Source organism: Sinocyclocheilus rhinocerous, unplaced genomic scaffold (assembly GCF_001515625.1).
Source record: "Sinocyclocheilus rhinocerous isolate Xijiao unplaced genomic scaffold, SAMN03320098_v1.1 scaffold1085, whole genome shotgun sequence".
NCBI classification, from domain to species: Eukaryota; Metazoa; Chordata; class Actinopteri; order Cypriniformes; family Cyprinidae; genus Sinocyclocheilus; species Sinocyclocheilus rhinocerous.
Genome location: NW_015659401.1, coordinates 503603 through 521857, shown reverse-complemented (window position 1 = coordinate 521857; position 18255 = coordinate 503603). Strand labels below are relative to the sequence as shown.

The 18255-nt window shown below is 36.8% G+C and overlaps 1 protein-coding gene across 1 annotated transcript in view; it reads left to right on the top strand.

The window, feature by feature from the left end:
• Nucleotides 1-18255, top strand: part of LOC107723816 (teneurin-3-like) — a 124526-nt gene that overhangs the window by 72520 nt on the left and 33751 nt on the right. Inside the window, exons 5-11 of the mRNA XM_016532518.1 lie at nt 3961-4199; nt 5336-5455; nt 7846-8060; nt 8861-9068; nt 9739-9840; nt 10226-10420; nt 14202-14402. Coding sequence (XP_016388004.1) covers nt 3961-4199; nt 5336-5455; nt 7846-8060; nt 8861-9068; nt 9739-9840; nt 10226-10420; nt 14202-14402 — 1280 coding nt within the window. The remainder of the gene's footprint in view (nt 1-3960; nt 4200-5335; nt 5456-7845; nt 8061-8860; nt 9069-9738; nt 9841-10225; nt 10421-14201; nt 14403-18255) is intronic.

Below are 18255 nucleotides of genomic sequence, written 5' to 3'. Positions count from 1 at the left end.
TAATAAATAAATATATATATATATATATATATATATATATATAAGTATATCAAAGCAGTATGTATATATTCTGAACAATAATATCCATTATAACAGTATTGATATAACGTTTATTATACTTATACAAGTTTGTACAGTGGAAAAAAGACAAGAACGCAATTTGGTCAAAAGTATAAAGGCAGCACATTTGCCTAGGAGCAAATAATAGATTGTATATAATTTGTGAATTTTTATGAGCTCAAAACATTTTCTTGTTATTATTTTGTGTTTGTTTTTTTCTTTAATCACATTTCAGTAAACTTAAATGAAAAATTAAATGGCCAAAAAAATGGCCCTCCATCCACAGCAGCTGTATGAGGAGGACCGACAGCACACCAACCGTAAAATGCCTCCAGGACACAAGACTGTACGCAGCAGTCACGCAGCAGCCAGTGTGAGGCCGCCAGGGAGAGAGTTAGCAGCAGACTGGCAATGTAACAGCCAGCACAACACAGTGAACGGGAACCACCAACAACACATGAACATTTGCTGAAAATGAATCTGAGAATGTCTGTTTTATTGATGTGTGTGGTATGAATTATATAAACAACAAAAGGGAACAAATCAAAATATAAGCAAACTGCCCTGTTTTGAAGCAGAATTACAGCCAGCAAAACAAACAAACAAAAAATCCTGAGTTCAATTTAAAAAAATGTTTTTTAGAAAATATTAAAGTATAAAATCCTAAGCCTATATATACTGTATACAATTAGGCAAAGAATGGTTGGCTTGGATACAATGTGTTTTATATAGATATATGCATGTATATAGTGACTGTGTTTGTGTTTATATCACATATACAGTGCGTATAGAAAAGAGTTACCCCCCTTTAAAATAATTACATTTTGTTGCTTTGCAGCCTGAAAAAGACGGACACAGTTTTCTTTTATCCAGCTGTATTTACTCAGTGCAACTTATAACATCCAAGTGAAAGATATAACACCAACATGTCAGAAAAAAAAAACAAAAACAGAATCAGAGTTGGAAAAAGGACCACCCCCTTGTGTCAGTATTTTATTTGAACCACCTTTTGCTTTAATTACAGCATTTAGTCTGTTGGGATTTGTCTCTACTAACTTTGCACATCTAGACTTTGCAATATTTGCCCACTCTTCGTTGCAGAACTGATCAAGTTCAGTTCAATTTGATGGTGACAGTTTGTGGACTGCAGTCTTCAAGTCATTCCATAGACTTTCAATGGGTTTTAAATCTGGGCTCTGACTAGGCCATGCAAGGACATTCACCTTTTTCTCCTTCAACCAATGTGTGGTTAGTTTTGCTGTGTGCTTCGGGTCATTGTCTTTTTGGAAGGTAAGTTTCTTCCCATTGACAACTTTTTGGCAGAGGGCAGCAGATTTTCCTCAGAATCTGACAGTATTTTGCCCCATCCATTTTTCCTTCTATCCTGACAAGTGCTCCAGTCCCTGCTGCAGAGAAACACCCCCATAACAGGATATTACCACCTCCAAGCTTTACTGTAGGAATGCTGTTATTTAGATGGTGAGCTGTATTGGATTTCTGCCAGACATATCGTTTGGTGTTGAGGCCAAATAATTCCATTTTAGTCTCATCTGTCCATAAGCTCAGTTGTGACTGCATGTGGCCTTTCTTGAGGAGTGGCTTTTTTCTTGGAACCCTCCCATACAAGCCACATTTGTAGAGCATTTTTGATATTGTTGTCACATGCACACAAAGACCATTCTTTGTCATAAATGCCTGTAACTGCTTCAGAGTTGCTGTAGACCTCTTGGTTGCCTCTCTGACCAGTTTCCTCCTAACTCTTTCAGATTGGAGTGACGTCCTGATCCAGGGATGGTCTGTGTTGTACCAAATGCCTTCCTCTTCTTAATAAAAGACTTCACTGTGCTTCTAGGCATTGGTAAAGCTTTTAAAATGTTTTTGTATCCATCTCCTGACTTGTGCCTGTCCACAAATTTATCCCAGAGATCTTTTGACAGTGCCTTGCCTCCCGTAGTTGATTGTTTGCTTCAGTTGCACTACCAAGGGCTGAAAGGCTCCAGGAAAGCTCTTTTCATGCTGAGCTTATCAAAATGACCACAGCTGATCACAGTTGAAAGTCAAATGGCTTTGTGTGCCATTGAGAAGGTGATTAGCTACACCTGATTGAGTTTACAAGTCAATTTTAGGAGGGGGATGATCCTTTTTCCATCTCAGTGATTCTGTTTTTTTTTTCTGACATGTTGGTGTTATATCTTTCACTTGGATGTTATAAGTCACACTGAGTAAATACAGCTGGATAAAACAAAAACTGTGTCCGTCTTCATTTCAGGCTGCAAAACAAAAACAAAAAAAATATTTTAAAAGGGGGTGATTATTTTCTATACCCACTGTACATTAATAGGCACATTACTAGGACTGAATTGTCCAGTTTAAAGAATTTGAAAAATAAGTAAATAAATAAAGTGATATTTTAATACAATTTTTATTTTATATATACACACTACATTCAACATTTAATATGTTTTAAATGTTTTTGAAAGAATGCTCACAAAAATGCATTGAAAAACATACCGTGTAAATTATTATTGCAACTGTTTTCTATCTTAATATATTTTAAAATGCAATTTATTCCTGTGATGGTAAAGCTGAATTTTCAGCAGCCATTACTCCAGTCTTTAGTGCCACATGATCCTTAAGAAATCATTCTAATATACAGATTTTGTGCTCAATAAACATTGTTGAAACAATATTGAAAACACTTATGCTGCTTTTTATTTTAAAAGTATTAAAATAAAAATAAAAAAATCTTCCTGACCCCAGACTTTTGAAATTAATGATGCTGTTTCACAAAAAATTAGAGTATTGTAGGAAGGATATCAGTAAGTCATTCAGTGTTCATCCAGTGAGGGATTCATCAGACTGGTTCAAACTCTAAAGTTTGTGAGTTTTTATGAGCTCAAAACTTTTCTTGTTGTGATTTTGTGGTTTGTGCTTTTCTCATCACATTTAAATCAGACAGAAAACGTAACATTAACAACTCAGGTAAAAAATGATTTCTTTTGCCATGGCATTGAAGATTTGGCTGCGGTGGAGCGCCACTGATGAAAAGCAGAGCAGAAAACACTGCCATCAGATGCTGATGCATACACATCATTATGGGTTATGTTTGTCATTATAAAATCTAGAGTTCAGTTAACCACAGTTCACTTTGACTTGACTTTGTGTGGTTCTTTCCATCATAGTCCATCGTTAGAGACATTCATTTCATACAAGTACAGGCACTGATCCAATGACAGCCCTTTAAATCAATGAAGCTATTAGGATTTTAATGGCAGCTTATTAAATTACAGCTTTTGTTACATACAAAACCTTGTATCTACAACAAAGAAATAGCAAAGCTATAGCTGCAGTTTCCATGGTGATTAAAATAGTGATATGTCAATGAAAAAGATATATTTTTGGATGCAACAAATGCCTCGTTTATAATGGGTTTTAATGTTTTTGTCTCGTTTTTGTCTCGGACAGGGCATCACAGTATGGTAAGGGGCGTAACATTTCTGTCACACGCTTGTGGTATTCGGCCAATCACAACGCACTGGATAGCTGGCCAATCACAGCACACCTCGCTTTTCAGACCGATGAGCTTTGTAAAAATCGACGCGTTTCAGAAAGGCGGGGCATAGAGGACAAACAATAATGTACAGTATGTGGAAAATAATGTGTTTTTTGAACCTTAAACCGCATAAACACATTTCATTACACCAAATACACAAAATAATGTTCTTTTTAGCAACATCATATGACCCCTTTAACTTTAAAATTCTCAATAGGTCAGACATTTTAATATAACTTTTAAAAAAGGCACTGCTACTTTTTTTTCACAGCTCGTTCTGAAAGTTTTCAGCAAGGTTATTGTTTTTATATTTCATCATCTCATATCTTATCTCCCTTTCCCTATAGGCACTTCCTGCTTAAGACTGGAACAGGCACCACGTCTCTCTTCACAGCTCCCAATCCCGGTTACACTATGGCGACCGGGGCTGTCTACTCTCCACCAGCCCGTCCCTTAACCCGTAACACACTATCAAGAGGTGCATTCAAATTTAACAAGTCACCTAAACGGTGTTCATGGAAATGCACCGCTCTCAGTGCTGTAGGCGTGGCCACCCTGCTGTCAGTTCTGCTCTGCTACTGTATAGGTAACTGTGTGTGTGTGTGTGTGTGTGTGTGTGTTTGCACGCCCTTATGTGACCATGAGGTACTCAGGTGTGAGCTGTTTTATCCAGCCTGCCCCCATAAGAGATAGCGAAATAGCTCATTAGGTGGAGTTTTTCCTTCCTCAACCTTCACCTGTGGCCAAAACACCTGGTGCTCTGCTCTAAATAGTCGCCCTATCTCTAGGAAGTCACATACACTGAAAAAAACAAAACAAAACATCAGTTTAGTGATTAATATCTGGAGCGGAGCAAAAGCTGCATGAACTGATCTTATTGTCCACACAGCAATCTATATTCACTCTGTTAGTCCACAGAAACATTATAACCTCCATTTTTTAATTCTCTCAGTTTTTAACATTGTTTCCCCACTGTGAGTTATTTGCCGCAGTCGGAGGCTCCTCCTCCCCTGCTGAAGGCCTGTTAGAAACATTCATCCCTCCAAAGATCAAAGCGAGAGGAAGAGAGGTGTGTGAAGCGCAGCCTCCTCAGCAAGCTCCCTCGCTGTGAACTTTGAAGGAGACTTTTCCCAAGCTGTTTTCACACAGATCGAGCAGTTAAAAAAAACAACTAGAAAGTGTTTGCCTAAGATTTATCAGCAGTGCATGAAGAAGAGAATGTTTTGAAGAGAGAATGGGGAAAAGAGGAGAGATGGCAAGGGGGAAGAGAGAATGGGAGAAACTCCTGCATTATATAACGCAGACATGTTTTGATTTTCAGGCTTTTGATTTTCGCATTTTTCCTTCTTTTTTTGTTTTTAATCACTGGAATCTAATTCCATTTTCTCTGCAATAAATGTTTTCAGTGACAAGATTAAGACTAATCTGGAGTATACTCAAAACAGTTTGCGTCAAGACCCCAAGCAGCGATAATTCAAAGAACATGTTTTCAAACAGAAAAAAGACATTTTGCACTATTTAGAGCAGATTCTAATGAGGGAGAGGTTTTCTTTTTATATGCACTGCACTTGTGTCCAACACATGCGTAAAGGAGACTGCAAATCACCTTCCAGAGTGGCTTTCAACTGCTTTTAAACTATATCCTTTTGCAAATGAGAATGTCTCATGACATGATATGTGCTTGCTGTTCCGTTTCACGGTCTTAATTGCTTTCTCTCGCAGCCATGCATGTACTTGGCCTGAACTGGAAACTGAAGGATGTGGATAATCACGCCTTTGAGAATGGACAAGCCAAACCAGTGACGTTCCCGACCAACACTGTGACTGCAATTTCAGCAGATGGTAACATTTCAAGGCCGAAATCAATGACCTTTCAGTCACAGAGGACTGCATTTACACATCCCTATGAGATATTTTAGATACATCATATATAGATTGCAGTTATTTCTTTCAAGCCACAAAGATTACTCATTTGTAGAGTAGTGTTTTCTTTTCAGCTCCTTTCTTGTTCTTAGTGCAGTATAGTGCATTTGAATGGAATATTAAGTGGTAATTGTGAGATAAATACAATTTGAGATACAGTATAAAGCCTCAATTGCAAAACACAGTCAGTTGTGAGAAATAAAGTCGCAAATGTTAATGATGTCACACAATGAGAAACAGTCATAATTGAAAGATATAGTCACATTGTGAGATTACAGGAAACACTGTTGCAATTTAGAGACATAGTCACCTTGTAAGATATGTCACAATCCCAAGAGGGTATAGAGGGGGGCCGTGGAGGATTTAACCTTCTCGCGCCCTTAAGGAACCTGACGACCAGGTCATTCTTCCCCAACGACCTCCCTTCTTTAAGCGAGATCCCAATTCGTCGGTCATCCGACGTGACGTCGAGAGTGACCGACTGAAAGGGAACAGTGTTGCAATTGAGAGACATAAAGTCGTATTGTGAGATAGAAATTTGCAATTGTGAGATATAAAAGACAGCTAACCACATTGGTCCATTCAGGTATGCAACAGTCGTTTTTCCTCAATCCAGTCAATTACCAATGGATAAAATAAGTGAAAAGGGCCATGAATGTTGTTTCTTGTTGACTTTAAAGATTTCTAAAGTACTACAGAGAAACAATAGTGATAACGTCTTTCACTGAAGAGTGACAGTCTCCAAAGAATAGCACCCACTGTGCTAGGTTTGGCCTAATTACCATGTTTAGAAAGCATCAGTTTGAAGCAAGTCAATAAAAGACGATTTCCTCACTCTGAGTGCGAGCCTGTCATGCTATATTGTTTTCTTTGAATTGACTTACTGCCTCTTTCTGAAGTGTGATATATAGATGTTTGCCTGTGTTGTATAAACTCTGTCATCTGTCATCTGAGAGTATGAAAGAGCATGGCAAATGCCTACTGCAAGTTTTAGGGTAATGTTTGATATTTAGAGGCTCTCATCAGGAAAATCAGTGAAGAGACCATTTATCTCTAAACATATAGAGAGAATATAAAAAATTATTTTAATTAAATTTTCTTTTGAAATTTTAGACTTGAAAAGAAGACCCTTGGTTTTATCCAACTGTTGGCCCTGGCTAAAATGAAACTGTCTTGACTGGACTGATTGGCATTAGTATTTGACTGAGTATGTGAATAAAATTTGGACAAACATTACATTACATTACATTTAGTCATTTAGCAGACGCTTTTATCCAAAGCGACTTACAAATGAGGACAATGGAAGCAATCAAAATCAACAAAAGAGCAATGATATATGCAAGTGCTATATCAAGTCTCAGTTAGCTTAACGCAGTACACGTAGCAAGAGTAAAGTGACTTACAAATGAGGACAATGGAAGCAATCAAAATCAACAAAAGAGCAATGATATATGCAAGTGCTATATCAAGTCTCAGTTAGCTTAACGCAGTACACGTAGCAAGAGTTTTTTAAATAATATAATAAATAAAAAGAATACAGATAGAATACAAAAAGATTAGAACGCTAGTGTTAGTTTTTTTTTTGTTTGTTTGTTTTTTATAAAGAAAACAAGCAGCAAATGTGTACATCTATGAGTGTAAGTCTAAAAGGGACAAGTGTTTTTTTTGTTTTTTTTAAAGAATAGAATTAGAATAGAGAGTGCTAGAGTTAGAGGGTCAAATATAGATGGAAGAGATGTGTTTTTAGCCGATTCTTGAAGTTGGCTAAGGACTCAGCTGATCAGACTGAGTTGGGCGGGTCATTCCACCAGGAAGGCACAGCCTTGAATTTTATGCGAGCAGCTATTGGTAGCCAGTGCAAATTGATAGACAGAGGTGTGACGTGCATTCTTTTTGGCTCATTAAAAATGAATCTTGCTGCTGCGTTACAAACAAATAATAAATAAAAAATGAAATATGCATGATTGCCCAACAATAAAGAACCTTACTTAATATCTAACTGCACATTTACATCTGATAAGTGAACTGTGAATAAATATCAAATCACCCGTGCTACAGTGGTAAATTTATTCATCGCACAGACCAGTTTTTTTTGTAGCACGTGCGACATATATGTCGCACTGTACAGCCCTGTCTGGGCTTGTGGATTCAGTGTAATATTAATCACAAAGGCAAAAATACAAAAAACTATAAAACATAACGTGTCCTTGTTGAATAGAGGTATTTATGTAACTAATCCAAATATGGTATAATATGTTGTATGAGATACTTATTTAGTCAATATTGTTTTAATATGTGTCTGCTCACAGGAAGGGTAGGAGTGATGCTGCAGTATAACTCCACGTTGGACACAGGGCAGGTGGAGTTGGGTCAGCAGGTAGCACATGCCGTTCCACCAGGAGTTTTCTGGAGGTCCAGACTTCTCATTGAACAACCCCACTTTCTCAAGTTTAATATTTCCATTCAGAAAAATGCCCTGATTGGAGTCTATGGGAGGAGGGGACTTCCACCCTCACACACCCAGGTAATACAGTATCAAAGTCTTCTTGTTTAATTGTCTCAAATAAGTCACAAGTGGCTAAATTAGTTAATTATTAAGTTATTTAAAAATAAGGTCAATTAACTTTTTTAATCTTCCAGAATGAATGAATTAGCTTCATTATTTGGCGTTTATTAAACCACAGATAAAACTGTTGACTGCCTGTTGACAGAAGCTATTCAATATAAAAACAGTTGAGGGAATCAGACGTTCAAGGTTAATCACCAGAAAGAACAAATCCTACTTTAATCATAACAAAACAAAACAAACTGCTCCAACAGAAAGACATCTCTCTGTCTTAGTGATTGGCTGGGTGTTTAACACTCACAGCTGTCAATAAAAGCAGCATATTTCGTAAGTGCTGAGGATTGTAGATGTTCAATCAATGTGTCCCCAAAGCCATCACAATAAACTCAAGCAAGCTTATTGAGTGCTGCTTCCAATTTGCCATGTGTCTTCTTATTGCTTTTGGTAGCTGACCAGTAGGAAATCAATTGGAGAAACTTTAGAGTCTTCAGTGAATAGGTCTGTCTATTTATTTTAATGTTCTGCTTGAAGTATGGGAAGTTCTTGTGAATAACACACTCTGTGATGCCAAATGAATGAAAAATATACTTTTTTTCTTTGTATTTTAAAAGATTTCTTGGGATGATATTTTTGGATCAGACAGGGTAATGGCAGCCTAAATGTCATGGTGTCTGGATATTAAATTTACCTTTTACTTTGTTGTAACACATTTGACAACAGCTGAATAATAGTGGTTAATGTAATTGTGTTTGTTTCAGTACGACTTTGTGGAGCTTCTAGATGGCAGTAGGCTCATCTCACGAGAGCGTGTTCAGTTGGATCCGGAGCTCAGGGACCGACTGGAGAATCCGGTTAGCGTTCAGCAGGCAGGCTTTATTCAGTACCTGCATACCAGTGTGTGGCACCTGGCCTTTTACAATGATGGCCGCACCGTAGAGCCTGTCTCATACAGCACCATAGTACTAGGTGAGCTAGCACATGTAATACAACCATGTAACGTCATGTGATTGAGTGCATACACATTTGTTTTTGTTTGTGCACCACAGAGAGTGACTGGTTATTTTGTGTTTCCTGCTTATTTATGCATCAAAGCTGAAAATGTAATTTCATACCCAACATTGTGTAATGTGACGCTCGACAGAGCAATTGGGCTGTTGTAACAAGCTTTTATAGGTGCTTTCAGATGGTCTTTTAAATTTCTGTCTTGCAACCAAGTGCCTGAGATAGCGCAGCAGTGATAATGAGGCGTGCAGAAGCATGCCCTGAGATGTTGCCTAATCAATGAGTTTGATTCTGCCGCTATCTCCTTCTGTCAGGCCAGGGAATATGGAGGCCAAAAGACTAAATCTCTAAGCCTTGAGCTGCTGAGCTGTTTGTTTTTATCTTTAAATATATATATTGTTTTATGTTATGCGGTCATGGGGAGGGATCTGTTTTTATTTACAGCAAAAAAGGAAAGGGAAGTACTTGCTTTTTCAATTATTTATACATTTATTTATTAAGTGGGAATTCAGTATTAGGCCACTTCCATAGAGACTCATTATAATTCTTGACACACAAATATGAAGCAGTGTAAAAATGCAGTTAATGCGCCACAGATAAAATGTAATTGTATTATCTGGCCTTCTTTGTGCAGAGTCGGTGATGGAATGCCCACACAATTGCTATGGCAATGGAGAATGTGTCTCAGGCACATGTAATTGCTTCCCAGGATTCCTTGGGCCATATTGCTCGAGAGGTGTGTGGTGTCTTCTAATTATATAGTTTTCGCTGTCAGGATGAATCTCACAAAACCTGTGAAGAACCTCTTCATCCATCCATCCATCTATCTATCTATAAGAATTACAATATAAAATAAAACGTAAAATTAAAATTAATTAAGATTTAAGTCAGTAAGATTCTGGTACTGTATTTAGGTTGTAGGCTTTGTCTGGAAATAACTGTCTGGAAGGATGACTTTTATTACTGTATTACAGTAATGAGAATCTAATGAGAATCATCATTGAAACTAATGGAAATTGCACAACAATTTGAAAGTAAAACATCCTGGACATGTTTGGTGAGATTCTCCCATCTGTGCTCTACCTTTATCCTTCTAGCTTTATTTTCTTTCCTTCTTTTAGCGGCATGTCCAGTGCTGTGCAGCGGAAATGGCCAGTACAACGTGGGGCGCTGTCAGTGCTACAGTGGATGGAAAGGAATTGAGTGTGATGTGCCCAGTGGTCAATGTATGGACGCCCAGTGTGGGGGTCGTGGCTTGTGTGTTACAGGATCCTGCATATGTAACCCTGGCTTCAAAGGTGACAACTGTGACCAAGGTAACTGGACCGTTTTCAGCAGCTATGTGAAGAGAAACAACACATGTAGCTCATTGTAGTGGAGGAGAGCACTTTTTCAACACCACTGAGCAGCTAATTACATGGATGAGTGTTCTGACTTAAAGACTGGTTTTTGTTGTGATAAATTAGCCACACCATTTAGCAGCATCCACTGACTGAAATGGATTCCACATAAGGGATTGAGATAAGGCTGACAGCCAAGAAAATACCCCTTGCATGCACACAAAATTTCCTGTCTTTTGATTTTTTATTTTCCTCCTGTTCTCTCTGGGTAAAACCAATTGAGTCTATTGATCCACATTCAATAGGCTTGGGTATTAACTCTTTAGATGTCTATGTCCGGGTCACTTGAACAATGTTATAATTGTCATTGAACTGAATGAGTAACTCACCCTGAGGTCGAGAAGAGAGGGAAAGACCTAGTGAGTTGCTTGAAAAGATAGACTTGCTAGCAATAGATTGTTTAAAAAGCAAATGCAAATACATTTTCTTATGCTACAGTTTTCTATATAGTTGCACAAAACAACACAAAAATTCTTGACTTTAGAAATAACCAAATTACAATTAATAACGTAGCGGCAGTGGTCACATTAAGTTGATTGCCAATTAAAACCGACAAAGAGGTCTGACAATTGCACTTTGTTAGCCTCTTGATATGTGTTTTTCAAAACAGCTTGAGGCTTTTATATGAACTGTTGACTTTAACAGAGATTAAAGAGTTCACCCAAAAATGAAAAGTCTGTCATCATTTACTCACCCTAAAGTCATTCCAAACCTTTATGACTTTCTTTCATCTGTGGAACATAGAAGATATTTTGAAAAATGTCTTTCTGTCCATGCAATGAAAGTTTTTCTCTCCATGCAACGAAAGTCAGTGTGGTCTAATGTTGTTTTAGACCCCACTAAATGCCATGTTCTGTCATGAAACTCTAGATAGCGCAGGCTGATGGGTCCTTGAAGCAAACTGATAATATTCACAGCGTTAAACTACTTGGCACAAGCTGATTGGTTCATTTTGCATATGCAGCCAATAAGCTTGCTGCTTTACAGTTAAATGGCTGGTTAGCATTCAGTAGAGCAGTTCGCAGTGCGCTTTCAGAGTTCCTCTGAAACCCTCCACCTTCCCCAGCTCCACCTGTATAGATCTGCTGCAGGTTATTATATATTCTATTTGTGTAGCAGCAGAATGTCTTAAATACTCACATCATCGTATCGGTGTATGTACTGGCAGTAGCAAGTTCCTGTACTTAGCAGATCTATTCCACCAAGACCAAATACATTTACATTGTCATATCCATTACCATGCTAAAATCTTCAGAGTTGTCATGATAGAACTTTCATTATATGGACAAAAACAGTTCTAACAATTCTGGAAAATGTCATCGTTTGTGTTCAAAATTATTTGAAATGACTGAGTAAATGATGACCAAATTTTCAGACTCAAGCAACAGTGTTTGCAATTTGACACCTACAGTGATGCACCGACAAGATAGCTGTCAAATTCCCCAAAACTGCAACCTCAAGAAGTAGCGCAGAATTAAATTAGTACGTCTGTCCCAGTCTCAACAAGAACAGTTCATCATGCTTCTTATGGCAGTAATTTATGGCCAGTGCACAAAATCTGGAGCCTTGAGGAAAAAAAAAAACCCTCATGGATCAGAGAAGTCATCTATAAACTTGTTTCTGATACCTGCATGGGTTTACATTTTGGGAAAGAAAAAAAATTATACCTTAAACCCACATTGTTTGTTGCTGCAAAACATGATGATGGATTTGTCATGGCATGTGTTTCCTTCTCATGTGCATCATTTGGTCCAGAGTTTGCGCTACATGATCATAGAACTGCATGGCATGAATATAAAAGCCAATTTACTGGATCAGACATATCCCATGGTGCAGATATTGTTCCCTCATGGTGTTCTATATTCCATGATGGTAATACCTCAAATTCAAGAGTGATTTCTTGAACAGCAGCAGGAAGCTGAAATGGCATATCTAAGCATCACTGAATCTTTATACAGTAAGATGTTCTGGAGTGTAGACTTGTAAGAAAGAATATAGACTTTTCTTTTTGAAAATGGTAAGGTGTGGTATCATTATCAGAAGGATTGTTTGAGGAAAAAGAAAAAAACTGTTAAAAAGGCATATGTATTGATGACACAGTGGCCTGAAAAAAAGTATTTGAACACCAAAGCCACATTTTGAAATGCATTACATTAAAATATTTTAATAAGTAAAATATACACTATCAATACAAATTTTTGGGTCAGTTAGAAATAAATAAATTATTTTATTCAGAAAAGATGCATTAAAGTGATCAAATCCTTAAAATCCTATTACATAATATATAAATAGAAAACAGTTGTTTTAAATTGTCATAATATTTGGCAGTATTACGGTTTTAATAATAATTAGGGCTTTCAGTCAATTAAAAATTTGAATCTAATTAATTACAAGATGTGGCGATTAATCCAATTAATCACAAATTAAATGTGGCTGTGAAAATACTCCCAAAACATAATTTAAAGCCATTATTGTGTTAAATGTGAAAAATATTAAGTAGCTATTACAAAAAAAGTAACTTTAGAAAGAAATGTTTTATTTGATTCAACTAAAATGTATTAAACATAAATGTTTAGGCTACAAGGGCCTAACATAAACTATGAAACATAAAAGAAGATAATTTGAGAAACACCTCAGTATTTACCAAATAACCAAATCAGCTTGTTTACCAACATTCTTCTTTTTCTTCTGGTTACCAACATTCATTATTTTCTTTTATGTTCCATGAACTATCACTTTATTTATTTATTTATTTATTATTTTTTAATGAAATTATACTCTAAATAAGAAACTAAAACTGCCAGCAGGTGGCGGTAATTGTCTTTATGAGTAAGTAATGAGTCATTTAATCATTGGATTGGTTCAAACTGCTGATTTATTCAGAAATTGAGTAAATGGCTTACTTTATGAATGGGCCATTGCATCATTGGTTCGCCCGATTCATTCAAAACGCAGATTCATTCAGAAACGAATCACCACTGTGTTGCTCAGTCCTGCTGTGGCTTTATAGGTAAAATTTTCTTTGACAAAATTGAACAAAACAGACAACATTGCCTAAAATCTAAAATATAACGATATTAACTTCTCACATTTGCATTCGTGCTATTCTGGACAAAAACAGCACTCATTTGATACTGCCCTCACTGCTTGTGTTATAACGCTTATCATATATTGTATAAATATGAGACAAAAACATACATACAGGGGCATTTTTGCCCCAATATCTTAAATTTTAAGGGCATATAACTGCATTTTATAGGCTACATCATGCAGTGAGGTTTTCCCCTGCACAGTGTTTGTCAACTCGACAGTAAATTGTATGAAATGTAAGATGACGTATAGATCTGGGGTGGGGCCAGTGCGTTAAATGCGTTAAAATATTTTAATTGCGTTATTTTTTGTAACTAATTAATTAAATGTAATCCCTAAAATGACAGCCCTAATAATAATATATCTTTTTAATGTATTTTTATCAAATAAATGCAGCCTTGGTGAACAAATTATTTAAAAAAATATTACTAAATTACCAACTTCAAACGTTTGAATGGTACTGTATTTTTGAAGAAGTATAGCATTTTTCAAGCAAAACATTTCACATGAAGACATTGTTAGTTTTTAAATTATTGGTTAAAAGTCATTTAAAAAATGTGAAGGTAATTCTAAGAAAATGGTCTGAAAATACTGTTGTTTTCCACAGTGGACTGTGTGGACTCATCCTGTTCAGGCCATGGCTCCTGTCTCCATGGTCAGTGCCACTGTACCTCAGGCTGGACCGGATCGAACTGTGAGACACATCTCTCTATGTGTCCAGAACACTGCACTGGCCACGGTACATTCCAGAGTGAGACCAACTCCTGCATCTGTGATGTCAACTGGACTGGTCCTGACTGCTCTACAGGTACTACTGATTCACTGATTATGTGGTACAGTATATGGTTTGATTTGGCTTTGGAAGGCTATTAGAAAACCTCAAGACTTTTTTTTCCCAGGTTTATATTAGATTTAGAAATTTTCTGTGTGGTCTCTGACTTTTGCACCCCACTGTAGGTAATTGAATCATTACTATAGGACATGTTCTGTGCTTTGACATGCTGCCCACACTGTGTGCTGTTAGGTACACTAATGTTTATGTTTCTACTTTGATTAGCCTGTTGTGAGTAACCTTTCGATCACGTCAGCATTTCCTGTGGCCATGACGCACATACTACACGCTAATCTTACAGAAGTAGCTATAACTTACATTCCCCTTGTGATGCCTGTAAGTAATTGGTGAAAAGAAAAAGAAATGTAGCTGTCAGGCTGTTTCTTCAGAGAATGTTGTGGGAATTATGCCATCATAAGTGCCCGTGGTTTTGTAGTAAGGGAATTTGTGAAATGTAAATGTGAAAGAAAAACAATAAATGTGCTGCTGCAGTTATCAAAAAGTGTTATAGTAAAACAGATATCACCCCAGATTCAATTTGATGTGCTCTGTTACAGTATTGAAAGAAAAAAAAATCTTCTGTTTATATGTGATCTAAAGTTAGATTGACACTTATGCTACTGTTCAAATGTTTGGAGATTTTTTAATGTTTTATGCTCACCAAGGGTGCTTTTATTTGATCAAAACAGTAATAATGTGACGTAATGTTGCAATTTAAAATAGCTGTTTTATTTTAATATATTTTAAAATGTAATTTATTCCTGTGATGTCAAAACTGGATTTTCAGCAGCCATTACTCCAGTCTTCAATATCACATGATCATTCTGAAATCATTCTAATATGCTGATTTGGTGCTTAAGAAACATTTTGCATTATTCTTAATGTTGCTTAATACTTTTGTGGAAACTGTGATAGTTTTTTTTTTCTTGAATATTCTTTGATCAATAGAACGTTCAAAAGATCAGTACTTTTTGTGACATTGTCAATGTCTTTACTGTCAGATTTGACCAATATAATATACTGTTGCTGAATAAAAGTATTAATTTCTTTCTAAATGAATAAATAAAATAAAATGAAAATACTGACCCAAACTTTTAAATGGTAGTGTATATATATTTACTTTTATATTCCTGTACAAATTGAAGTAATTTTGTAAGGCTTCTATTTAATAACAGTTGAATTTTAAATAGGATTTTCATTAGCAATGAAATATAACAATACTGCTATACAGAAATGTTCTATTTAAACTTTTAGCTTTTACTGAATATAAAAATATTTGTTTAAGATGTAGTTAAGCCACTAAGCCATTACTTTCATCTGGGTGTTTGTGAGCTTAGCTTCGACCCACTTCTAGCTCTGGCCATGGAAGCAATGGGAGTCCACTTGCTTGCACAGTTGGGGTTTTGTCTTTTCATTACCTCCATTGTTCCATCTCAATTAAATAAACTTTAATTAACGGGTGTGTGGCGTGGATCGACCCGCCTCCCGCTGGAACCTGGAAGTGCTAAAAACAGATAAACACCTTGCCGCTAATGAAAAATTGATTACATCGACTGGTGTGGAAAAAGAAGGCAGTTGAAAAAAAAAAAAAGGTTTAATGAATCAACCAACCCTTCACCTTTTTAGAGCAATTTAAAATTCCAGAGAGCCAGCACGACCTAATCAGACCCTCCAAGGTCTTGTGACTGAAGAAAAAACTCTTGAGAGGGACAGCAAAAAGGCTCCCCTGTACAAACATCAGAGAGGCTTTCACTCAAACTTAGGTGTTATCTGTTATTTGTTTGGCATTATTTGACTTTCTTCCCACTCTAAAAGTTGCTTGACAAAGAAATATCTTAATGGAAGACCGATTTTGTACTTGCCTGAAAGGTTGCCTTGGGCAGCGGTGGAGAACTTTGAAAAAGTCACAGGTGTAATTTCTCTGCGATGATAAATTGGCTCCAGCATGGCCTTATAAAATCAAAATTGCCCCTGGTGGTGTTATTCAGTGGGTTTTTAGGAGTCGTTGAGGTGATAGTTCTAAGAACATAATGATTAGTTGAAATGAAGGTTGATGGGGCCAAGCCAGGTCTAAGTTGACCTTGTTATATAGCATCAGGCGTGTTTAGATGCACAGTGCTGCCTGGTTTCAGCCTTGAACCCAAATCTCTTCCAATAGCTTGATCTCTAATTCAAGACAGACAATATCTGAAATGAGTTAACATAAATACCGAAAATGTTAATGCATTTGAAATGGAGGTGAAGAAAAACTTGAGATTTCAAGCTATTGCCCATATTTACTTCACTTTACTGTATCGACATGAGAAGATGATTAGTTGAAATGAAGGTGGACGGGGGCAATCCAAGTCTAAGCTTCTCTCATTATCTGTCATAAGACACATTTAGATGGTCCTTCACATTGCTGTCTGATTGCAGCATGTCTGAAAACCGGATCTCTAGCCTTAATGCTTTTATATCTGAATCTCTAGCTCAATGCAGACAATGCCTGATTTATATGAATTTATGCAGAAAATACATACTGAAAATTTAAATGCCTTGTGCTGTCTGACGCATAGAGATGCAATCTTACGATCCTGTCTTGACCTGTAGGTTGTTTTAATACATGCAGATCGGTGTTGGACTGGAAACAGACATGCAGATGTAATTCTACAGTGTGCATGTTAATTCATTTAGATTAATAGTTTATATCCCACTGGGAAATTTTAAGGTGACGGTAAATTGAATGTATAATATAAACTCAGTAATGAAGTTGCTGTAGCACCATCTATGGACCCAAGTCTTCCTAATTTGAGATGTCTCTCTAGAATAGAGAGTGCACAAAGTTTGCTGACACTTGCAGAATATGGTTATGCCTTATGGAAGTAATTATCTATTTAATATACCCTCCAAAACTGGCTTTGGCATGTAGCGATATTATTAAATTCAAATGATTAAAAAAAAACTCTCATGTTGCCTTGAACTTTAACCTTCAAACCAAATAACTTTTTGAGAGTCTTTTTGGCTACATTTCCTCCTAGACAAAATAGAGCGAATAATATACAAATATAACATTTATTTTTAAAGGCACGGAACGTTATGATAAACATAGAATCACAAACACAGTGTGATTCTGTAAAAGAGACGTTTGTCCTTGAAAATGCGCACAAGACACTAAGTCTTGTGTGAATGTGTGTGTGTGAATGTATTTGTTGATGGATGCTCTGGAGAGCTCCAGAAATGTTAGCAGTCACAGCTTGCAGGATGACAAGTTCAGAGCCGTTGTGCATTGGCTTTAGCACAAAACTATCAAAGGATTACTGCCAATTTTGTTCCCCAACATTCAAATACAATCCAGCAGTGAGAATTAGAGTGCCAAAGATGCGTTCAGTCATAGCAGTTATAATTCAGCATGGTGCTGTTGTAAAGGAGATGAAATTTCTTATTTGTTTTGCCAAAGCAGATGAGACAACATGTAGATCAGGGGTCTTCAACATGGGATCAGCAAAAGTACTGCATGGGTCCACAAATTATTGATCTCAAATTAATTTTTGTGGAAATAAATAAATACAGAGTTCTGGCATGAAACTCTAGATGGCGGAGTCCGATAGGTCTAACTCAATCTGACCTAATGACATCATTATCACATGGCACAGCTGATTGGTTCTCTCCTGTATCGGTAGCCAATGAGCTCGCTGCTCAACATTCAAATATATGACTTAGTGCTTGCCGTAGCAGTTGCAGCTTGCTTCAGAAACCCTCCACCTTCCACAGCTCCACCTGTATAGATCTGCTACAAGGTGATTCATGTACGCTATATGGGGGTTATTTAATGTATGTTATATTTGCAGCA